Source organism: Phaenicophaeus curvirostris, chromosome 12 (assembly GCF_032191515.1).
Source record: "Phaenicophaeus curvirostris isolate KB17595 chromosome 12, BPBGC_Pcur_1.0, whole genome shotgun sequence".
Classification (NCBI taxonomy): Eukaryota; Metazoa; Chordata; class Aves; order Cuculiformes; family Cuculidae; genus Phaenicophaeus; species Phaenicophaeus curvirostris.
The window spans coordinates 823,243-848,220 of NC_091403.1; the positions used below are offsets into that span (position 1 = coordinate 823,243).

The window sequence follows — 24,978 nt, forward strand, 5'->3', positions numbered from 1 at the left end:
GCTTTCATCCGGACCCGCTCCATCCACCCCGGACCTCTCCATCCATCCCCCGAACCCGCTCCATCCATCCCCGGAACCCGCTCCATCCATCCCCCGGACCTCTCTATCCATCCCTTGGACCCGCTCCATCCATCCCGGACCCGCTCCATCCATCCCCCGGACCTCTCCATCCATCCCTTGGACCCGCTCCATCCATCCCTTGGACCCGCTCCATCCATCCCTTGGACCCGCTCCATCCATCCCTTGGACCCGCTCCATCCATCCCGGACCTCTCTATCCATCCCCTGGACCCGCTCCATCCGTCCCGGACTCGCTCCATCCATCCCGGACCCGCTCCATCCATCCCGGACCTCTCTATCCATCCCCTGGACCCGCTCCATCCGTCCCGGACTCGCTCCATCCATCCCGGACCCGCTCCATCCATCCCGGACCCGCTCCATCCATCCCCCCCGGTTCCCGCTCCATCCATCCCCCGGACGGCTCCATCCCCCCCGGACCCGCTCTCTCTCCCTCGCGGCGAACGGCAGAATAACGACCCTCCCTGGCTTCGAGGGGTAAAAGGGACAGAAATCAGAGTATCAGCCCTTAGGCTATCGCCGGGCAGCAGAGCGCAGGGTCCTGGCCCCGAGGAGCTGGGGATCGGGGCAAACCTGGGTCCGTGTTTCACGTCTGGTGCTGCCCCTGTGGTCAGAGCCGCGCCAGGGCAGGGGTGAAATACAGAGAGTGGATTTTCCTCCTCATCGCTTCTTGCTGCCGGCGCGAAGGGTGCGTGTTGACAAAGCATCGCTGGGATCTATCGCGCCCGGCCCGCCAAGAAATGATCAAAGAGGGAATCCCCGTTACAGCCCGGGATGAAAAGAGCCAGTGATACGTTGTGATGACATTTTGATGTAGTAGCTAATGAACTAGAGGAATTACCGCGGTGTTTTTCTGGGCATGCAGCCCGTGAAATAATAGATACGTAATATCTGATAGCAGGAAAAAAGCGCATATCCTAGCTTTACTTTCTGATGTAGAATCCTAATTATTTATCTGTTTATTCCTATGCCCAAAGAGTCCCTGCAAGGAGAGTTCCAAAGGAAGCTTTATAAGGAGCTGCTGAAGAATTACAACCCTCTGGAGCGCCCAGTTGCAAACGATTCCCAGCCGCTCACCGTCTATTTCACTCTCAGCCTCATGCAGATCATGGATGTGGTGAGTCCGTAACCTTCCAGGAAACCACTTCTTTCAAAGGGTGGATTTTTCCTTCCCAGAAGGGAGATTTGTGATAGTGAGGGAAGACTGCAAGGTATTGGAAAGCACAGGTAATTAAAGGCACAATGCCAAGCTTTGACTGCCTTTTTAAAGCAGTAAACTCAAAAGTTTGCCTATTTTTCCATCACATCAGTTTTTTCCCAGGCTTCTTAGCAGTATGAAATATTTTAAGTGAAGCCCAAACTACTTATGTTGCCTTTTCAATCCTTCACTGTACTTGGAGCCAACAAGAAGTGTGGTCCAGGGCAGGGGAGATATATGCAAAACCAAAGCTCTAGACTTCTGGTGGCCACTAATGAACAACAACTTATTTTTGGAGATGGGGAGGAACAGAGAGGAAGGCAGTGTCCTTGCCAAAATCCAAGTTCTGTTACTCCTTATCTTATTTAGACAAGATTGCTATATTCTATAAGCTTAACTTTGAGCTGCTCCATTTGCAGCCACAGCTGATGGGTGTATCAGTAGATACTCCCGTGCAGGGCTTGGCCGCCTTCTCAAGTGCACTGTAGGATGTTTTTGGTTCAGATGAGAGTAGTTTAAGCTTTACCCAGTTACGGCAGCACAGAGATCAAACTCTACATGTAAGTGGGTTTACAGCATTCATTTTTACTGAATTCAACCAGCTATGGCCACTGATAAGGAAGTTAATTATTGAAAACTAGTACTTAACCTCAAAATGCTATTATTTTTCCATCAGATGCTTAAAGTCTGAGGCACAACAAAATCACAAATAAAAAAAAGAAAATAAATGAAGATCAGATTATTCCTGACAAGTGGCTTGCTTTCTGCTCCCTTGCAAGCTGCTGATCACCAGAATCCAGACATTGCTCATTTAGTCTCTAAAGGTCAGTGCACACACAGAGAACTCTGCAGGTTTAAGTGCTCATAGTTCCTACACATATTCTTTCAGATTTTAGATGTATTAGACCTAAGGTGAAAACTAGGATGTGTGTTTCCAGTGTGATGTTTACTATTTGCTAAAGTGAGAGTAAGCAGTCGCAGACAGTTGTTTCAGTGCCACTAAAGCCAACAGGCAAAACATGTCAGTTCTATCCCTGTGTACAGCAGTTGAGTTTTAATATATGTGATATCAACGAGCAGCACAGAACTGCGTGGAGTCACATATTCTTTGAATGACGGCAAGGGACGAATACGTGTGATGCAGAGTGCAACGATTCCAGAAGGCGCTGGCAGCTGGAACTTGGTGAGATTGTGGCTGTGCTGCACGGGCCCCTGAGAGCTGTGAGAGGGCAGCCAGGCACGCGACTAAGCCCTTGGTGTGAGAGAAAATCCTGTCCCAGGGGGCTGCTCTAGCAGATCACAATAACATCCCACTAACTGCGTCTGGGCACGCTTTTGTTATTAATGATGTTTATTATGTGTGGGCTTAGAGAGTCTGGAGAAAAGGGATCTCCTCACGCTGAACGCTGTGCAGACACAGGTAGCAGAATGACTCCTGGCACTAAGAGTCACTCAAGTAGACAAATAAGCAAGGATGCCTTTGGACAAGCAGACACAAACAGGAAAAACATGAAAGTGAGGAACAACGCAAAAGGAATAACTGATACTGTCTTAGTAAGGGTTATATTAATTTCATTATTCATCTTCTAATTGGATTCCTTTAGAATGTGCGAAGGTAATACAAAGAAAGAGGCGTTTGAAGGGCAGTGAGTCGTAAGGACAGGGCAGGTCAGGTGAAGGTAACAGAAGGAAGCGGAAGTGAAGAGAATGAGGCACGGTGTGGAACAGACAGTGCTTCAAAGGTCTGAATGCCTGAAGGTTTCCATCTGGGTTACTGCTGCATCTATTCTCACTGCCTCAAACCTTTATGCACCTCTTGCCATGTACGGCAGGGAACGTGGAGGACTGGGCAGAAATAACCCCTTGGTTCCCTTGGGCCCCCTATCACCTGGGTGATGGAGCTTTGCTCTAGCTCCTCTTGCTGGTGCAACAGGCCCCTTGGTGGTGTCTGCAGCAGTTCCTGCTGGCTGGAGTCTGAAGTTCTGTATATCGCTGGGTTTAGTTAAGATTTTTATCTTTGGTACTAACAGGCTGGTATGTTCAGGGAAGCTTAGCCAGTCTGTTCAAAGCCTGTTTAAACTGAGCACCTGAACAAAACTCCACATTTTAATGTATCGCTGCAGAACTCAGCACAGCACATGCTGCTTCAACTGAATCTTAGAGCAGGCTTCAATAAGACCCCTTCCCAAGCACGGACTTAGTTTACAAGGTCACCTTCTGCAGCTCGCTTTTGGAAGACGACCTCCTGTTGCAGTCCTTACCTCCTCACAGCTACCAGAGGAAATTTTGCTTTGGTGGAGGACAGTGCAGTCTTCTTCAAAGGATTTTTGTACAACCTTTTCTTATAACTGTGTGTTTGGGAGAAATTTCTTTAGTGCTTGGTTTATTTTGATAACCAGGATAAGACACCTCCGATGCTGTGGCATTTCTGTCATTTGTTTGGTTTTGTTACTGTTAGGACTAGACTATAATTTCAGAATTATCTCAGAACAGAAGAGCCGGAGAAATTAATTTGATACAAAATAAAACTAGTCTGAGAACAGATTAATTTTTTTCCCTGGCTTTCAGAAATTGTACTTCGGGTGTCATACTATATAGGCACATTTAGCCTGAATACGTTAACCTAACATCTTCCTAATTATTAACAACCTTGGGAAGGTGCGCTTGTTGTATGGCCAAACTCTCCTAGTGACGACACAGCTTACAAAAACCTTTACATCATCAAAACCATTTCCTGAATAGAACAAGCTGAATCCCCACAAGACTTTTTTTCCGGCTTAAGTTGCATCTCTGCTATAAAGGTTTCCTTCTCATTCCTACCAGTTGATGGTGGGACGCTCTCTTCTCCACATTCCTGACATGGCTATAACCATGTCCTTGACTACCACATGAACATCTGGCTGTTGTCGACCCAAGTGGCTAAAGGCCAGCAGGCAATTAACTTCACAGAGTTAATTTCTTCCAGAGTTGTCAGGTTTAATTAAAAACTGCATAAACTGAAGGGCTAATATCCACAGATCACTGGCCAATCTGGGTACAGTCAGCGACTGGCAGTCTTGGCTAATACGATTCAAAAGGGAGTTTTTGATCCTATGCGCCTTTCAAAAAAATCCCTTCATAATCAGGAAAAAGCCATAGGTTTTGTACTGACAGTTTAGTTACAGCTCATTCTGCTGGCTATAAAACTGACTGCATTTCTTTCCCAGAGATCTGGGATTGACAGGCAAAGAAAGAAACCAACCATGAAGTAAATTAAGCTTCACACTATAAAACAAATGAGTTTTCTTCATTGTCAACAAGAAGCAAATGCTGGTGGGAATGACAGCTATTTGCAATAACAATTACTGGTTTAACAAGCTAGAAACAAAACATGTCACCATCATACTTCCCTGTAGTTTATATATTCACTTAAATGGTTTCTCAGCTGATACAAGCTGTACCAGGACTCAGACCTATCCAGAGCAGATCTGTCAAATCCCTGCCAGAACAGATTGAGGCAGGTTGGGTTCTGGCTGCTGCTTGAAGTCTCTTCCATTCCAGTCTGATTTTACTGGTAGGAAAGGGGAGACAGCGTATGAAATCTTTTCCTAACACAGCAGATGTTTCCTATCTAACATTTTTAATTTCCTTCTAAAACTAGCTATTATTTCTATCTTCTGCTTGCAGTTACATTTATCTTTTTATTGGTGTGCATATTAATATGCATGCTAGTATCAAGAGTGCATCATGAGGGACCTAGAATTGCCGACTGCCCCAACTTGGTCTACTAGAACACAGTAAATGGACTGTCTAATGAGAATACAAGATAGCATAGTAAATGATACAAAGTGCTGCTAAATGGGAAGGGAGAACAGTGGCAGCTTGAAAAAAATGCAGCCTGGGACACACGAACGAAGAGGAGAGATAGGAAACCGGGGAATGCCTAGAGAAGTGGGAATGCGCATGGTAGACCTGAGAGACACCGAAGGGGTTGGAAGAAAGGTGGATTTAGGTGGAAGAGTACAAGGGCGAAATGGAAAGAAAGAAGTTTGAAAAGACTGAATTTTAACAAAAGCTTCTGTGTCAAGTTAGTAAGAACTTTCAAGAGAGATACTGGGTATCTTTCGGTTTGCTTTATTCCTATATTTCTTAATAGAAAAAAAAAATCACCACTCTTAAACCTTTGCAAATAGTCTTGCAATGAAATCAACTTCCAGCACAGGCATTTTTGAGAAACAGACTCCTCTAAGACACTGATTTTATATAATTCCCACACTGGATAAAATGACAGCCACCGCTTTTTACACACTACGTAGAGGCAAACACCTTCTAACGTTCTGATTTTTTCTTGTAACATCCATCTCAATAATAGCCTCAGAGAAGAATAGTCAGGCGCTACCTGTAGGTTTAGGGTGAACGCTCAGAACAGAGACAGCTGCTGTTCCCCCTCTGCCACATCGCATGCAGAACAGGGAATGGCATAGAAACAAACGCGTCATTTTGCGCCTAGCCTGACACTTCTACAATAGACATATTTGTATCTACTGTAAGTTAACACAATGAAGAGAAACGTATCTGTGGGAATACCATCCCCAAAAGTTAGAAGATGAAACCTTAAATTAATGCATAACGATCATCCAAGTACACTGCAAAGTGCCGCTTACAGACACTGATGTGAAGAACTGGAACATTGAGATACACAATGGTAGTTCAAGGTCTTATTTTTGCTGCTATCTAAACGAGTAGAAGAACCCTACAGTATTATTTTAGTTTGGAAAGGGCTTCCAGAGGTTACCTCGTCCACCCTCCCGCTCCAGCTATGTCTAAATGGATCACGTTTCTCAGGACTGTGTCCAGTCCAGTATCGAACGCTTCCAAGGAAAGAGATTCCACAACCTCCCTGGGCAACCTGTTTCAGTATTTTACTCTCATCATGGCCAATTTGTTTTCCTAACATTGAAGCAGAATTTCCCATGTTCCAGCTTGGGAACAACACTAAAAAACACTTCCAGAACCTTGAGGCACCTTTCCTTCTTCAATAAAATTGGGTACATGGCATAAAGATACTTCTTGCCAAGTATGACAGATTTCTTGACTATTTACAGCAAGGCATATTTTTTGACTTGAATAAAGCCTTTCTGAATAACGCTCCTAGCAGAAAACTAGAGAAGAAGGCCTCTGTACACCCACATGGCAGAACCGATTAGAAAATCAGTTGTCAATTGTTCACTGTCAAAGTGTTGAGATGTAGTCACGTGCTAGGATTCCCCAGGAACCTATACTGAGTCACTCCTTTAATTTCATTTCACCTGGAAGGTAGAATAAGTAATATTTTTATTAAATTTGTGTATGACACAAGTTTGGGAGGCGCTTAGAAAATACTGAGGGCAAAACTAGAATTAATATTGTCTTGTTGTAAAAGTAGAGAGGGGCGCTGTTTTCTGAGTGTCCTAAGCTGATCCCTGCACCCTGCTCTGAAAAAGATCATCTCACCAACTTCTGGCCTCACGTTCCTCCCCCTCTGGCACTAAGCAGTTTGCTGTATCAATTCTTTAAATAGACATTATTCTAGATGACCTGCACTTAGTTTGGACTGAGATTAGCTCAAACTGCTCACAAACCTCTACCCATGGTTGTTCTTCGCTTAACATCTGCCATACATTTAGCAAAAATCAAACTAGTTCCATCCCTACCCCATCCATGTTGCTAAACTTGGGGAAATGCAGGATCAGTGCTATCTTAGCTTGTGATCTCTGTAGCAAGACTTATGGTGAGAAGCGCTTTGGTGGGTATGAATGTGTCCATTCTGGTCAAATCTGATCACAAAATACATGATATTCAAGTTCTTACTTTCATTACCTAACACCATTTAGTTAGGAATCTTTCTTGCTTCCTCCAGACATTTACTCGCTAATTAAGTAATTTGCTACACAACAATTTTTGCTTATTTTCCAGTTTCTCCTTCTCTTTTTAAAATTTCCAGTTAGGGATAAGAAAAGTGCTGAGTAGTTGTTTGTATTAGTGAGAAGCAGCAGATTCTCAAGAGAAATCCTGTTCCTTTAGGCTGTTCAACTCACTTATGCAGACCAAAGGAAATATAAAAGCATGCAAACTTTTTAATGTTTATCTGAACTTAGTCAAAGTTTGCTCATCCTACATTGCCCTTGGTTACTTGTATGACTTTAGATTTATATATTCAAGGGCTTTTGTCCTTGTTTCCTTTTACACATTGGAAGGGATACAGTTGATTTTAATGACTCGTACAGTGCTTAGCAAAGTCTCTGCACAAGGATCTGCAGCTCAGTATTTGCAATCAAATATCCCGGACCCACCGGGCAAAACAGTAATGGGAAATATCTTAAAATTAATACTGTCATTCAAAGAAGCAGAATGGCTTCTGTAAAGAGAGAGATATATATAATACAAACATCTCCCTCAAAAAAAAAAGCATTTTAAAACTGGAAAGATGAATAAAACTACCAAACCAAGAGGCTTGTTGATAAATGGTGCTGAAGAAATTTCTAAGCTGTTTATCAGACTTCAGCAGCCTCTTTGCAAACAATGGCTGTGGCAGAAGCTCATCAAATCTGCATTATTTTTTTAATTTATAGCATTCATTTATATACATTTGAAAAAGCCTCTCCAATCTTTATTTCCCTCTCACTTTGCTGCCTGATCTTTATCCCCTCTATGCTAAAGGGAGAAACTTTTCTCACTTCCATCTTGCAGCCATTTCCATTCTACCATGATTTATCCTGAGAGTAGGAAACTGGAACAGTGCTGGCATATGCTTTCTGAGTTCAATACCTATGAAAGTTACTCGATTGTAACAGAGTATTCTGCTTCAAGAACAGATCTATTCAAATAACAGCCTGAAATATTCTGATAATCTATCTGTTTAAACAAGCAGAGGGCATCTCTCCCTCCCCTGCTGTGGTCAGGTACCGATACACTACGAGAAACCACAGCGTTATCGCTGTGATATTTGGCCGTCCATTTTCCTTGTGCTTCTAAGTATCTTCAGGCTTTTTTTTTTTTTATGACTGTTTTTTCCCTCAGCATCTTTCTTTTTACCTTGTCTTCTTAGGCAGTATTAGATCTAGAAAGGTATTCTGAACAGAGTCCATATTCTGTGGGATGGAATGGGAAGCAATGAATTTCAACTAATCTAAGGTAGTTTGCAGGAAGGAAAAAAGGATTGACTAGAGGCTATAAAAACCTCCTGAGAACAGTTAACTGGAGGACATTAGAGATGTTCATTGTATGTGAACATCAGAACTGTTCTGCTCTCTGGTTCCACAGGAGAGGTCTTTGGAATTGTAATACAAACTAGCTGGGGGGTTCTGTTTGTTTGTTTTTAATATGAGTAAAGCAAATCGGTTTCTCTAACATTTTTCTCATCCTTTGTGATGCAGATAATCAGCACTAAATAAAAAAGCTCAGTACTTTAGTTTCTTTGCTTTCTAACTACATCGGTCTGGATGCCCCATTAACTCAAAAAGTCAGTAGATAGCTACTGAATTAATGAATGATTAAGATGCTAGGAAAACAGATGCTCTTGTGACGGGTTGGGCTAGACTGCAGGGGCCAGGACATAAAGCTTTCACACTTCACACAGGATCACATTAGAACAACAGAATGTGCAAAGTCACATCGTCAGTAATTAGCACTAGTCCTCAGTAATCAGCTAATAAAACAAAATTACAGCACAAGTCAATTTCTGGGAGTCAAGTCTGGCTAATTAATATTTGTTCTTATACAAAGCTTTTGATTCATGGAAGTTTGAGGACTGAGATGAATGCGCTCCCTGTAATAGTCAGAATTGTTCCTCCTTTTAAAGACCGTAACACTGTTTAAATGACAATATTTCTGTCATATTCAAGTACTAGACAACACATCGCGTCACTTCTTAACACCCAAGTTCATAACCATTTCTTTTCTGGGAAGGCTTCTGGAAGTGCTGTGGGAAGATGCTGGGGGCTGGAGGAATTATCTGGGGAAAACCGACCCCTCGGTCACCCTCCTGGCCTCTCCCCACTCCTGCACCGCGAGGCGCATGGGTCCGCAGGCTGGGGGCACGCGGAAGGCAGGACGTGGAGCCAAAGCTGTGCCCTAAGCTCTGGCACCGTCCCGGGGAGCACCACGGGAGCGCGGGTCACCAGGCCTGGTTTCACATTGTTAAACGCTGCTCCTGATGGACTGCGGCTTGCGTTGGGGTTGTTCTCGCTCTCACTTCAGGGCTCTATTCCCAGGCCCGGGCAGATACAGGGCCTGCTTTGCTCACAGAAAAGCACAAGCTATGCAAAGTTTTCACCAATTTACAAATCCAATAGTGCTGACAGCAGCCGAACAAAGTATCGCCAGTGGATTGCTCGCAAACACTCTTCTATCTATGAACAGCGTATTAACATAGAAACATTCAAATGCTAATTACTTCAAATTTAGATGATACAGATGTGAATTCTTCAGTTTCTCCTGAACTCCTCACTGTGCACAGACTCCCAAACAATCCAACTGTTCCCATCTAAATATATCTCTGAGTTACAAAAAAGGCAAGAAAGAAATGGAAGATCTCACAATGGGCTGGCAGCAGGGAGCGTGTATGTACAAGCGCTTATACAGAAAAAGAAATCTTTTCAAATTCACTTAGAATTTTAATTACTTAAATAATTAATTGTTAATGTGTTAACTGATTTATTTTGAAATTTTAATTGATTCAAAATTACAATAATTATTTTCCAAGAATAACTGGAAGAAGCAGAAAGTAAACTTATATTCAGATTTAACCTTCACTTACGCTTGCATGTTTGTGCCCGTCAGCCAAAGCTAGAACTGGATTTGTAAAAAGCAAAGGCTGTTAACACTGGTTTCAACAGCAGCTAACTGGGATGTGCTAAGAGCATGGCATGACGCCAGGTTGCTGCTCATTGGCGGCAACATAAGAATATGATATTTATCCAGTTTGTCTCTCCAGAATCCTCTGGAGGTGAAGCCATATTCGCGTGGCCTGTAGTCACATCTCTGCATTGCTGTTATGATCCTCATAATGGAGTGGCTTGAAAGGAAGATGATTGACACTCACATGCAGAGTTGATGGACCCACACACATGTTTAATTATACAGCACTTCATTAGCTTGTTTTCTGTGGCTGCCACCCTCCTAACTACTCCCCGTAACTACCCAGTTGTGTCAGTTAAATGTTTGAGAGGGAAGGAGGCGACTCGTTACCCGCTACCACCAATGCTACTAAATGCAAGAATGAAGACAGGAAGAATAATGAGCGCTGGTAAGTTTGACTGAACCCCTCACCGAGCCCAAGAAATCCAAATATGCATTTTTTATGGATTTTAGAGTGTTCACGCCATCTCTGACCCCGGCAGACAGAAGTGTTCTTTTCACAGGAGAGTTCGCTCTTTTGTGTTGCAGAGAACAGCAGCCTGAAGGACTGTGTAGGTGTCCTGACATTTCAGTCATGACGCTTGTTGTGTTTATGAAGAGACAGAGAGTTGATTTTTATCAATATATCCCTCTCAGCCAAGCTCACGGTTTCTCAGTACCTTTGTCGGTGATACAGGCATTAAAGACAAGGCGGCACCACACGGATTTTTAGGGAAAGATGAAAATGAAGCCCTGTAAAAGAGAACTCTCAAGCCTGTCCCTCAGAGGACGTAGAGTAAGGAATAACTGGTATTCCTGTACTGCTGATTCATCCTCTCTACCCAGGTTTTTAAGGTGTCTTTGTAATACTTCTGTGTCAAGAGCTGCGGAGATGTTCAGCAGGATAAGCAAAGTATTTTGTACCATACCCTTCTCCAGCTATATTTTTAATTGCCGTGGTGATGTCTGTGCTGGATCCTAGATTAAACTGAGACACACAGACCTTGAGGAAAATGGATTGCGTTACATATCATAGGAATTTCGAAGCTACTCCTTTTTTCTTAATTTGCCTACACTTAGATGGAGTTAAGACAGTACAGTTAGAGGGTCTGTCTGGGGTGAGCACTGGCGCTCTGCTCACTGCTCTGACGCTGGCTTTAACCACAGCCATTTGCAGTGGACACAGCTATTCCTCATGCTTGCGTCCTGGTCAGATGTGTCTATCTCTGTGTGTGGCTCTGGTGTTCCTCAAAGGTTCTGCAGTTTCAGCATGTGAACTGATGCTAAAACATGGACAACATACTCTGGTCAGGTGTGGGAACTTCTGTTGCTGTTATTCAAAGAAATAGGAGAATGCCAGCATCAGGCTGGTGCCAGAGCTGTGTGCTACAACTGCACGATGGGAGAGGAAGAGACAGCTTTGTCTTCAGACCCTTGTTCTCCCATAAATTCCCCTTCTCTCCTCGAATAAATCACCTGCTTTCCTTCTACTTTAGTTTGCTAAATATACACGCTACAACATTTCCATATGAGTTTAGAACATTTTGAGGAGAAAGGTTTAATAAAAACTCAAATATAACTTAAAATTCATTAGCAAGAAAAAACCCAGTCAAATCCTCTGATATAATGCTGTCCTGGCATTACGTTTGGGTGTAGCAACCTGGCCATTCAACTTCTATGTTCTGCACCTAACCTCCAAGCAAATAAATCAAGTTCAAAAGCTTTGATTCCCTCTTGTTTTAATGCTGTTTAAGGCATGAGGCTATGGGGGATCTATTACTCCCTCTTAGTCTGTGGAGTGGTTGGTAGTTCCCAGATCTCAGCATGTGTTCGGAGCTGGGATGCCTTTCTGTATCAGACTGACAGGGATAATCAGCACCTAGAGCCAGTATTTAAAACTAAATCAGGGTTCAGTGCTCTCAATGGGAGTACGCCATACAATACAATGAAATCAGGAATTATTTGTAAATAGAACAACAGAACACAGTTATTACTTTGCACGCTTGCAATAAATGTAACTGCCCTTTAGCTCTATGCTATATTTAATAGCTGAACTGAGTGAAACCTACAGTGAATCATGGGGATTCATCACATAACTTGAAAAAAATGCATCCTCCTCCTCCTGCTCTTGCAGAAAAATAGTTTTTTTCACCCAAGATGTGCTGAATGATGTTATTAGCTGTGCGGTGCTCTGCTCATTTCAAACACCCGATCCCTGCTTGTCTTTGTGGAGATGAATGTGTCCAAATCTAAATACAATCTCTTGTTAACAATGGTGTACTAAAAAAACAGGAAAAGGACTGCTATTACAATTATGTCCCCATGGTAACAGAACTGGTACATCACGAGGCTCTTACACGTATTTATAATCTCCGCTTCTTTTCTGTGGAAGTGGGTGACAGTACATCTCCAGCCAGCTGCCAGGGCAAACCCTCAGTGGGGAGCACGACTGGGGGACCCTGCAGCCTGTTGTGAGGCAGCTCCTCGCACAGACACTGTGCCCAGAGTCGAGATGGCTCTGCTCTTTCTCCAGGAGCTTTTCTGCTGGGGAAGGTTTGTGCCCATCTGGGAAGACTTGTGTACATTTCGAGCAAGCTCCACATTTTTAGCAAACTCTGCCTTTCTTTTAAACAAGATAAAGTATTTGGGGAGAGAGTAACTGCTTCTTCCAGAAGTATGTAAGATTAGTTGGTGTGGAGACACCAATGGAGGTTTTCACAGCATGCCCGGCCCAGTTTAAAAAAAATACACCAACCCCACCCTCTCCATCGGAATTTCACCTGAAGTATGTCAAAAAAGCAATCAGGCTCCTCATCTCATACTCCAAAGTCAATTTTAACCCAGGCAGGATTCAAATTATGTTTTTCTAATTTTTATTTAAAAAAAAAAGTTATTCGAAAGGCCAAAAATGAGCATCTACTCTTGTCAGCAGCACAGAATGCTTTAGTAACATTTTAGCATTTTAACCCTAGAAACTTTAAAACTTTGTCAGCACCTTAGCTATAAGCAGAAGCATAGTTGTCTGCTGTATTCACCTCCTCAGTCTTTTGAACAGTGCACAGGACAGGGGAACTCCACGCTTTAATATCCATGCAGAACACACACCTGAAAATTGCTTTTGTTTTACAGATTTACATGTAGGTCAAGCTCTGCAGTCACTGAGTTTGAATTGTAACTGTGGGTAACCTCCTGGCAAACCTCATATTAAACGTGTCCTGGCCCTAGCATTAAACACAGACCAGAAGCGTAGTGAGCCCAGTGCTCAGGCACCTTTCGCCATTCAGAGCAAGAGATTTTCTTTCCTCCTCTCCCATTCCCTTCCTCCCAGGTCTGGATGCTGGGTCTCACTAAGTGTTGCCTAGTGACTTGCAGACCATCCTACTGCCGATTCTGCTCTGTGAAGCCAGGAGCTCACCTACCCCGTGGCTAAAGCTTGCACCTCTGCATCCCCTGCCCAGAACTCTTCTGTGCCCGCAGCAGATGCTTCTTTCCTTTCTGGTAACGCTCTGAGTTATTTCTGCTCTGTTGCTCAGCCTGTGTCTTCTGCTTGTCCTCGTTACTACATATAAACATCTGGAACCAAAGTCAGCAGATGTGGCAGTTTAAGCTGCTACACATTGAGCTGTGTAACTGCGTGCAAAGACAGCACTGCTTCAGCTATTTATAGCAGTGCTGAAATCTGTAATGCTATGTAATGGTTTTGTAGCAGTGCTGTAAAATATTCATTTGGCACTGTTGCATTGTTATCTGTAGCCAGGCATCATTTTCCTTGTGCTCAATTTGCTGAAAATAATGTGCTTGTAGGTTTGAAGAAAGCTTTACAAATTCATTTTTTAACAAGCATTGTTGATTTTTCTACTCATTTAATCACATTTACGATAGTTCATTAAAAACCCCAAAAGATAATAACTAGTCTGAACAATTTCATGTGTTCCTGATGGAAGGGACACATGAACTTCTGAGACACAAAAATGCTCTACAAATCCCAAGTACTGCATGCCACAAGCCATCCCCAAAAGTCAGAGCCAGCACAGCGTAGCCGGCTGCTTCAGATACTGCTGGCACTGTTTTACTTTCCAGCCCCGTTAATGAAGAAAATGGCATTACACGCAAATACAAACGCCTGCCTAGATACATGCATTTCAAAGGAAGATGGCATAACTAGATACTGCTTTGAAATAAAACTTCCGTACCTCGAACTTTAAACATTACACTCAGATTAAGTAAATATTTATGAAGACAGGGCACATTTTGAAGGTGAGAAGCTGCACAGAATTGCAGTAATAGCAAGGTGAGGTCCTGGCTGTCACAGAGCACTTAAAGAGAGGGAGTTGAGCTGGAATATCTGGTTTATCCGGCACTGTTCCTAGTAAGTGTGGCCCACTCCTTATATAAGAGTGAGTTCTAGTAAATACGGCCAGACAGAGGAATCACTGAAAATAGGTCATGGTTCGAAAACAAAACAAGAACAATCAATGAACAGAATGAGTGTGCACAGTCACGCCTTAATCCCACCTGTCTCTTGTAGGAAGCTTCACTGGATTAGTAGTGACTCTTACCTATTTATCTACACATTTGTTTAGAAAACTGGGCCAAAAAATCTAATGGTCCTTAGCCCAAACCTGGGTTGCTGGTGAGTTGCCTGGGTGAGTCAGTTAGTTGCCTAGTTGCCTGGGTCACCTAGTTGCCTGGGTGAGTCAGCTCTTCCACATTCTCCTTTTCAGCTGTACCTGCGAGCACAGGTTCTCGTTCAGCTCTGCTGCACCGTTCCCATGACGTGAAGAGGCCGATTTGTAAATTCAAACAGGAAACAGGGGAACTGTCACTGCATCTGGGGTTGGTACTGCCACTTTGCCCTTCAAGGTTCTGGGAAGAGCTTAGGACAGCAGGCTGTGTTGGGACTACGCGAAAGCTCCGACCTGCACTGTTCTTGGCTGGAGCTTTAGGGACTTCAATAAACTTTACTTGTTGTACCACAAATCAAAGCGGGGGCTTAGGGAGGAGGGGAGGAGGCGGACTTCCCCTTACGGGCAAGCTCTATTTCCAATATAACTCTAAGTTTTCAGTTAGTCCCAGAATAGCCATTTATTACTTTGTTCTTCTTTGAATTTATGGCCCAAAGTCAGCCTTCTTGAAAAATAAAAACAGATAGTGGCAGTAACCTGTGCCAGTCTGCGTTCTCTCCAGCAACTAAACTCCACTTTCCCCCCGTCAGGAGCAATTCTGCAGAGCCATTTGCTATTTCATAAAGATCTTGAGTGTGTACAGAGTAGGAAGAGCAATTCATACACCATCCATCACAAATATAATATGCCTAAGAGCTCAATAGAAAAGAAGTTCTCTTTTCAAATTTCACTTTAATTAAATCCTCACATTTTGGTTTGCCTTAAGATTTTAATTCTTTGATGAAGAAAAAGCTAGAAGAAATTAAATCAAAGATCAAGAAGCACACAAGGCAAGGAAGGCTTTTTCAGGCTGGATTGCAGAGATTTAACTGCAAGACTCACCTTAATGCTACAGGAGACACTTAGCTAAATAAATTCCTAGCACAGCTGCAATTCCTGGTGCCTAAAGGTCTGAAGGAGCCAGAGAAGAGCCTAACTTGGAAAGTGAGAAAGTCACAGTCAGATATCATCCTAGCAGTGAAGGTGCCTCAGGGCTGAATTTGGCTTTGAAGTGGAATGTGGAAGAGAAGAAAGGGTGATGTCCTGAAGCCTTCAGCGTCCTCTAAGGTCGCAGCAGCACGCAGTGGCTGAGTATAAATAACGAAGACCAACTTCAGGAGGTTTTTAGCACCAAGAGAATCATGGCAAGTTAGCAGCTGACGTAAAGGAGCTGGCCTAAGGCAAGCAGAAGCCCAAGGCCAAGTCATGCAGAAGTGGCACGCTGTGCTGCCTGGGCTGGCCAGGAAAACACATCACCTTAAACTCTGTCTAAACAGCTTTCAACAGTTGCTGTCATTTTGAAGCAGTGTTGCTTCCAGCAGCACTTTGCTGTACCCCTACAGGATTAAGTCACAGATATCAGAACTCTGTTTGTATATAAAAATCTCACTGATACAGCAAAAATCAGAACACCAAATATAAATGGGTGTTTAAGTCTGAAGTGGTAGCAATAAAAATGCAGGGGAATAGCAAAAATTTATATTTTCCACTTGTGGCTTTTTATTGAATCATTTTGCACTCCTTGCATCTATTTTTCAAGAAATCAGAGACTTTCTGTGTCCTGTTTCTAGTGTGGAGCCTCACATGCTGGATCATGGGATGTTATTATGATTTAGGCACTGGAAATGCCTGTTTATACAGCATTTTCTATATAATTGAAAATATGTGCTGTAAGCCAAGTCAAAAACATTTTGCTATGATAAAAAGGTATATTGCTGATCGCTGGAGAAGTGAAGGGAGATTGCACTAACCTATTCCTTTTGTGCTGAAAGGGAGGTCAGGTGGGGAAGAAGCATCAGGAGTTCAAACGTCTTTCTTCTCGCTAATCCCATACGCTGACTTTTTCATGCCTAAAAAGTCTATTTCACTTTGCCAACTCCCCATGTAGCTTTTTATTCCTGTGCATCCCCCCAAATATTCCTAAATTCCATCCAACTTTGCATTTTATTGAATCCTGCCTTTTGACAGGTGCAATGTAGGTGATGCCTTAGGCTTCAGGGGTAGTGAGCACGCACTCATTATGCAGCAGCTCTGCACCCTCTGCCAGATCAAGAGCCGCTGCAGCCACAGCCCCCACGGATGGGTGACAAGAAGTAGTCCTTGGCAAGCAGCTGCAGTTTTCATTTCAGTGTCCTTGCAGAAGCATCAGGCTGGATTTTTTAAGTAACTGATTTTTATCCTCACCCCTGAGACAGCAAAATTCTATTTAGCCCACACCACTAAGAAGCCTTGAGCCATTTTTAATACAAAAGTTTAAGATTAAACTTGGCACATGAGGAGAGGATAACTGCAAGTCCCCCACATTGACTGAGTGTTATAAAGCACGAGGTCAGTGCGGTGTTTTCAGGGGGGCTCCAGGGGGTGGAGCTGGGCCACACGCTGCTCTGGCCACACAGGGTGCTGCTGAGCACCAGCACGATGGGCAGCACCGGAGAAGTCTGGCCCCTTCACTGCTGCCCCAGGTTCTGAGGAGTTCAGATCACTCTGGCTGCCTGAATACTGCCACAGCATCAGTCTGTCACCTGCCCCTTTCATGAGCGCTTCACTCGCCCTCCAGCCTGCTCTCTCAGAACCAATCCTCTAAGAATTAGGCTTTTTCACTTCATGCCATTTAGTGGGCTCAGAGCATGACCCTAAAAAGGAAAAGGAAGAAAACCCCGAGCTGTGTAAAGTGACAATTGAACACAACGGGGTTTTAAATTATGTGGGAAAAAAAATGTCATTGAGTGCTACTAATTTGACACTGGGGACCAGAAGAGGTTGGGAATGTTTAATGAGCAAGTGTTGAGACAATGAGATAAGAGCTAACAAACCGATTAACGTGCTGGTTTCAGTAGGATGACATTCAAGCAAACAAGAGAAAATCTATACAGGGAGTGCAGGCAGTGCCTTATGCGTCCTTCACTGGCTGCCAGCCCATTTTAATTTCAGGTTACAATGATTAACTTCAGTCTTGCTACGAGGTGCCAGTCAGGAGGCCAGCATTATTGCCACGACAAGGGATCTCTTAAAATGTTTCTACAAACTCTTTTATAAAGGTTGAGTGTAATTGAATCATTACGTTTTCTGTAATTTAGGTGAGATTCAACTGTGTAAAAATAAAGAATCTGGATTTGGAGTGCAAGAATTACAGCTAATAGATTTTAGTCAGGACACCACTTTATGCAAGCCTTTTGGGAAGTAGGTGTTTCACACTCAGCATCTGGGCATTTAGGAGCAACATTTAAGTTCAGGAGTGACAGATTTAAGTTCAGAGTTGTAGACATACCAGCAACTCCGAGAAGTGCTGCTGTACAGGTGACTTGCCATGACACTTCCTTAACCGGCAAATCACCCCGTGGCTGGTGCTGGCACAGGGATGGTGCATTCGCTTCGGAGAATGTGTAGCAATGACAGTATATAGAGTGTATTCCAGGAGCTTCACACAGCCCACGTGGATACTGATACGCTGCCTCCGCAGAAACCCGGTCACCAACGTTCTCCTGTGCCCACAGAGTGAAGAATTAAACTCTCTCATTAACTGCAGCATTAAGATGCCTCATGTGTCACCTGAGCTGACAGGAGGCGAGGGGGAAGGCCTTCCATCTGGAACTGTTCCAGGCAGAATAATAATAATCTTCTGCTCTGACCGTGTTTGTTGGGTGAAGCCGATGCTGCACTTCTTGTACAGTCCCACTGATACCCGTGGTGCCGCCTGCTTGTTAAGAAGCTCCTCACCGTGGCTCCAGCGTGCCTCACCTGAGCCTCGTCACGCTATCGGCCTTCAATATCGTTTCTATTACCTGAGTATGCCTGGTGTGTAAGGTTAATTAGTGAGGGGCTGCTCCTAGCAAAGGTCAAACAGGCAATCCCTGCTGTAACCTCCCTTACCTTTTAAGAGACTTCATTAAAGAAGGAGCCCCAGGGAAGGGCCTGGCAGAAGGTTACTCTAAGGAAACAGTTTGATTGACTGTGCTAACAGAAAATACATTTAAAAGTACATGTAAAAACTTCTAAAGTTCGAGACAATGATTTCCTTTGCTTTAACAGGTACCTCAGCACAACCAGCTATTTCATAATACTAAAAAACATTTACTGGTGTTGTTTTAATTGTATGGTACTAAGTTGTGGTTTGTTTTTTTTCATCTTCCTCTCAGGATGAAAAGAATCAAGTATTAACAACAAACATCTGGCTACAAATGGTGAGTTTTGAAACAAAACATGGGTTTTTTTCCCCTTCTTTGATCTCTGAGTTTAATCTGTTGAGGGGGGTGAATTTTAGGAGACTTTCCAGCCTTTGTTCTATATCTTGTTACGCTGTGGAAAAAGCTAAGCTGGATGGAAAACTGTAAAGCTCTTGATGTTGTTTGAGTCACTGCATCTAAGTAAGTTACTGACTCCTTGCAGATGATTTAGTCACGCTAAACTCTTGATGGCCATAAGACACCAGCACACTGAGAGTCCCGTGCAGGGTAACAGTAGGTGCAAGGGCCTTATCATCCATTTCAACAAACCCATTACATGGGGGTAAATCACTTGAGTGTGAAAGAGGCTATACACACAAGAAATGCTTTTCATCTGTGATAGCTGTGCTGACCAGCACTCTAAAAATTGCCAGATGGTTCTTCTGATACAGGGGGGAAAATTGTTCCAAAGAGGCTCATCATCTCCTGAGAGCAGCTGCCACTGTCCTCGTGGAACATCTTCGTCATCCGACTTCCCTTGCTCTTTCTCTTTGTGTAACGGCAAGAGGATTTTAATTAAATTGGCCACGCTATTCCCATGTTGTTCAAAATGTTGTTTCAATAACATCATCGGAAGCTAACTGTGAATGTAAGAGATTTTTCATGTTACTTCTCCAAACGCTGGGTCTCAGTTGCCAGGCTAAAATGAGTATCGGACCATCAGTTCAGTTCCCTAATGTTCACCTGGGAACACTATACTTTTTCCTGGTTTCCTAGTTTGTTTTGCCCACATAGGGGTCCATTTTTTTTTAACAGATGGAACAGGTAAGTAAATATTTAAGAACTTTATAAGAACATTTTTAATTTCTTTTCTCTCTAAGGTTAACTTGTGAGAGAGCTGCTACTAGCAAAAGAGCCTGCACAGATTTATTCTGATTTGATAGGAGTTTGTTGTTTGTGCCTTGCAAGGACGGGGTGATGAGGGGAGCTTTCTTCATGCTGTAGTAACTAGGATGTGAATTTGCCATTGGTTCAATTCCCATTTGTATTACAGAAACTGAACTGCTTGGATTAAATAAAGGTTTACAGAAGAGTTTCCTTACCCAAGATAAGCTGCTTTCACAGAAACTTTACGTCTTTCAGTTTCTTTAACCAGCTCATTAAGTTTAAATGTATTCCTTTTCCTTTTACTACAACAGTTACTTTTACAGAGCACCTCTCTTGCACAGTCCTAGGCCTTACGAAACAAATGAAAGACTATTTTGATGACCTACAAAGGATAACATGGCTATCCCACTTATTCCTAAAGAAACGTTGACATGGAAGAAGCATTCCGCCCATGTTATTGTACAGCCTTGTACCTTAAGATTAAAACCATCAAATATAATAAGGTTTTGGCTTTGAGCTACAATGACAAAAGTTGCTATGATTAAGAAATCATATGAAGAAGTCAATTACCAGGAAAACACATGACAATTTACACTCAAGAATGAGTTATGACTTATTTTCTTTTTCTTTTATCCAACATCGCGGTTATCCTTTTTAAGGCTGTTTTTTTCCCTTAAGGAAATACCTGATTCTTTTATATATTCCGTATTTCTTTTGATTTATTCACCTTAGCACATGCAGTAAATGGAGCATGTCAAGGCTGCAAGAAGCAGGTCACTTGCTGACTAAATAAACGTACCCAAGCTTCATGGCCCATGTACACATTAAAAAAAACAAAGAAATGTGTTCGCGTATTAACTGACTATTAATGGTACACTAGACAGATTCAAAGCATGCTGAAGGCAAACATATGTCATTTCACTATGCTAAACAGTCTGAAGTTAGTTTCTCCCTGAATCACCCTCTCCACTGCCTTTATTGATATATATGTGTGTATAATCAGAGATGTAGCTTAAAAATACTTCATTTAATCTTCTCCAAAATACCTAAATACAAAAACTAACCGAGGAGAAAGGGGAATATAAATCTAGTGTTCATATGTGCAGACTCTTTGACTCTGACCACTGTCTCCATGGCAAGACTGCTCAGTATCAGGATCTTAGTCTCGGTTCTGGGAGAAGCCTTGCCTCGTTGCACAGACTAACACTAGCCCAAGTACCCTGAGCTGTTTGCTATTTTCATCCCCACCAAATGTACTTCAGCTACAGTGGAAATTGTAGCTCTAAAGTTAAAACAAAATGAGACAGCTTGTGTCCAGCTGGATGGGTAAGCACTTTGCACACATGGCTAAGCAGAGCTAAACAATCTGCTTAACATTATCTCTGTACAGACTTTAAGTTTTCTGTCACCACTTGACGGTCTTTGCATCATTCGGTGTCACCCCATGCTACATCTTATAAGCCACAATAACTCTTAAAAAAAGTTAGAATAAGAATTGTTGGGTATATGGATATAAATTACTCTAATGAAGTGCAGATTGAGAGGAACAGGAGAGCCCGCAGACACGACCAAGCTGGTGGGCAGTGAGCTTTGCAGCAGCTCGGGTGGCTGCACTTGGGGTAGCGCGTTTGTTCATGGCTGCACACAACCATTTTCACTGACAGCGTCTGGGGCGCAGCAACGCTGAACGCAGCTCAAACCCCGACTGGTTTGACTGGGAGAGACTCCCTGCACTGGCAGTCAAGCACCGGTTGGAAGGAGCAGGGGTGGCCCTGGGGAGGATGCTCCCAGCACAGGGCCAGCCGGGAAGGAAGGGGCTGCCTTGCTTTAGGCCGCAGGAGCCGCTGAGACCTGCTAAGCCACTAGTAACCTTTCTGCCATCCTAGCTGGTTTTGCCTCGTGTCTATGATCTGACAACTGAAAACAAAGTTGTCTATGAAGATAAACATAACTGGTTAATGTATGAAATAGAAAGGAAAATCTGTTCTATCCTGAACTGGCACCTGAGACAGCATGAACAAAAAAATACAAGCAACCCAAATCTCCTTTTATAGGCTGTTACCTGCACCGCAGTGTGAATTGAAAATGAGATTTTTATGCTTTCCTCTGAGCTCTAAGTGGCTCAATTCACCCTTTCCAAACATGTCGCTCCCTGAAGCTAAATAGCATCTCTTGAGCAAGAGAACACCTCTTGTTTCAGGCTATCCGGTCCTTAGAGAACTACAGGAAACCAGAGCATGGAATAATCTAACTTACTTTTTGTGTGTTTGTCTTAGTACTGGACAGATCATTATCTACAGTGGAATGTGTCTGAATACCCTGGAGTGAAGAACGTCCGCTTTCCTGATGGACTGATTTGGAAGCCAGATATTCTTCTCTATAACAGGTAGACACACTGTTTTCATTCATGTGGAGAAGGAGAGAAGATCAAAGAATTGTAGAATCACCCAATAGCCCAGGTTGGAAAAGACCTCAACAGATCGACTGGTCAAGCCTTTTACGGGAAAAGGGGCCCAGATGACATTATCGTCACACTGTCCAGTTGCAGAGATTAGGCAAGGCAAATGACATAATCATCTCATCAAAATGCATAGGTTTTGAAATGCTTTTTCAAAACTCTCTAGGTTTTTTGAATACTGGAAAAACACCAGTTGTATAAACAGTGTCCTGTTTATACAACAGAAGGTCGTATTTGGAAATAAATCATAAATGATGACATCCTCCCTGCCACCAGTTCCTGCTAGGTTTTGTGAGACAATTAAAAAACTAAACTTTTCCGGCTGTCCTTAGTGGCACAGGTAGTGATAATTCCCTCTTAAATTATTTGTTTGGTTCAAATGTTTACTGATTAATTCAAATTTGACTCTTGACTTGTCTAGTTTTTGTTTGGATTTCACTAGAGGGAGGACAGGTAAATGCCAAGTAAGTATGTTTGCATTTTCCCATTTTCATTTTTGGTGTCACTTTTTCTTCCTCCTACAAAAGCAGCCAGAATATTTGCTGCTCTCCTCTTCAAACTATCTGTTCCAAGTTGGGCTTATTTCAGGGATAGACAGATTGCCATCAATCCACTGCAGATCCTTTGGCTGACATTGATAAATTCTTTGGCTGCGCCATTATATGGTAGCTCCCGTTGTGGAATTTATTTAGTTTTAAAAGACAAAGCACTGGGAGCTGGCTGCTCATTAACAACTTGCCTTTTTCTGCAGTTGTTGCAGCCTCCACACAGTTCCAGGTACTGGAAAGACTTCACATCTGCTTTGTGTGTGCTGCAATACACACACACTGCTTTTTTGTGGTAGCCAGTGTGCACTGTTATTTTTTTTCACCTGTGCAGATGACATGAACCTTTTGTCTTCCTAATGTCTTTTTTCCTCTTTTTCTCTGCCAAGAAGACAACCCTGCTGTGTTTATCAACCTGATTCCCCTTCCCCACTTCAGGAGGCGCTTTTGTTGCAACAAGACCTAGAACACAGCCTCAACAAGTATTTTTGTGACGTGAATCTTGCTTAATGTTATTTTTCAATGCAAATTTGTTCTCTTGAACATTAGTTCCTAGCTACCTTGATTCCATAAATGACAGTATTCTTCATAAAATCACACATTCTTTTCTCTTCTTCTCCTAAACAGCCATAAAACTGGTCCTCTACAACAGCAGTTTAGAGTTTCCAAAAAATGAATTATGGCAGTATTCTTCCTCACGTATATCTGATGCCTGAGAGAGACTTTCAGTGTGTCTGAGGATTTATGCTTAAATATTTAAGTATTTATATCCAAAATGGAAGGGTAATTTGTTTAGAAATTAGCAATATTAATATGCCAACTGTAGCTGAAGCACATTATAGAATGAGAAACATTAGTTTTCAATTAACATAGGTTTTTGAATCTTGAGATTGTTAACTATGGCACAGCCATGAAGTAATTATTCTACAGCGTTTCCATTCGGAATATTATTTAGTCAAAAATCTTACTCAGAGTTTAGTCAGAGAACAAAGCTATTTCAAACAAATTCTTATTCCTGTACGAAATTGCATTGGGAATGTTATGATGTTCGCTCATAGTGACACGGTATTTTGAGATAGATGCTTTTAATTTCTACACACTTCACTAGGGACATGCATCTGCAGTTGCAAATAAATTACCAAAGTGTAAATTAATTTTTCATTTTAATGAGTGCATGTTTTATAAAGCTGAGGTTCTCCAGATAGGTCCCAGTGGGATGATACCTGCTAGGTACAGCTCTGTCATCTCAATAAGCTGCAGTCAATATCTGCTTTCAAGTGACTTTACTGTGAAGAAAAAATGTAGCAGAAATGGGTTTCTATCATTACTTTTGAGCGCAACGTCTCAACAAGCAAAGGCTTAGCTTGGTGCGTTCCCCAACTGAAGCACTGCATTTCAAAAACGATTAGAAGCATGGTGCAGAAAACATATACGCTCCTCTTTTAGAGAAAAGAATTTCATATTCGATTATCAGTAACTTGATATTCTTTTAACATGTCTTACAAAAGGCAATTAAAGCATTGAAACACGGCAGAGAAACCCAAGTCCCTTGATCGCCCACATCCTTTGAAAGTTTTATTGTCAATTAGCAGAAACAGCAGCCAGGTCTTAGAAGCAGCCCCCTGGCACCTACCTGCCCTCTGCTCAAGGGGGAGATGGCAGAACCTAGCCTAGGAGGCTAAGAATTTTATTTTTAGTCATTCCTTTCCACTTTATGAATAATTGGAGTGGCATGGATATTTTTACATCCTACATCTAACTACTTGTTTGAGTTTCACCACGTAGCCATTATTAATTACTTGTTTATGTCTAATAGAAAAACCTGTTGCAGGCCTTTCAGCCTGGTTTCCTAAGGAAATAAGGTTTCTTCACGTGTGCCTGCCCACCCGTGCGAGTGTATGTGTTCGGGTATGATCTTTCTTGCTGCCTCTTCCCAAATACCCTCTGACTCCATCTCTGCCACGTGCCCCCGTGCCGGCAGCAGAGGTCTCGGCAGTGCAGCCTCTTACAAATGCCCTGAAAACAGGCAGCCAGGACGAGGGGGGAGAACGATTCGTGCTGCAACACGAACTCAGAGGATCCAGCCAGGAGCTGTGAAGCTGAAGGAGAGTGGCCTGCGTTAGTTCAGC

General features: G+C 42.8%; 1 protein-coding gene across 2 annotated transcripts in view; it reads left to right on the forward strand.

The window, feature by feature from the left end:
- Nucleotides 1–1,059: 1,059 nt before the first annotated feature.
- Nucleotides 1,060–24,978, forward strand: part of CHRFAM7A (CHRNA7 (exons 5-10) and FAM7A (exons A-E) fusion) — a 32,663-nt gene continuing 8,744 nt past the window's right edge. The window contains exons 1-3 of one of the 2 annotated variants that reach the window (XM_069866414.1): nucleotides 1,060–1,194; nucleotides 18,932–18,976; nucleotides 22,123–22,232. In XM_069866414.1, the coding sequence (XP_069722515.1) occupies nucleotides 1,177–1,194; nucleotides 18,932–18,976; nucleotides 22,123–22,232 (173 nt within the window). In that variant the 5' untranslated portion in view covers nucleotides 1,060–1,176. Of the gene's footprint in view, nucleotides 1,195–18,931; nucleotides 18,977–22,122; nucleotides 22,233–23,458; nucleotides 23,610–24,978 lie in introns of those variants that run through there. The other variant, XM_069866415.1, reaches the window with a different exon arrangement.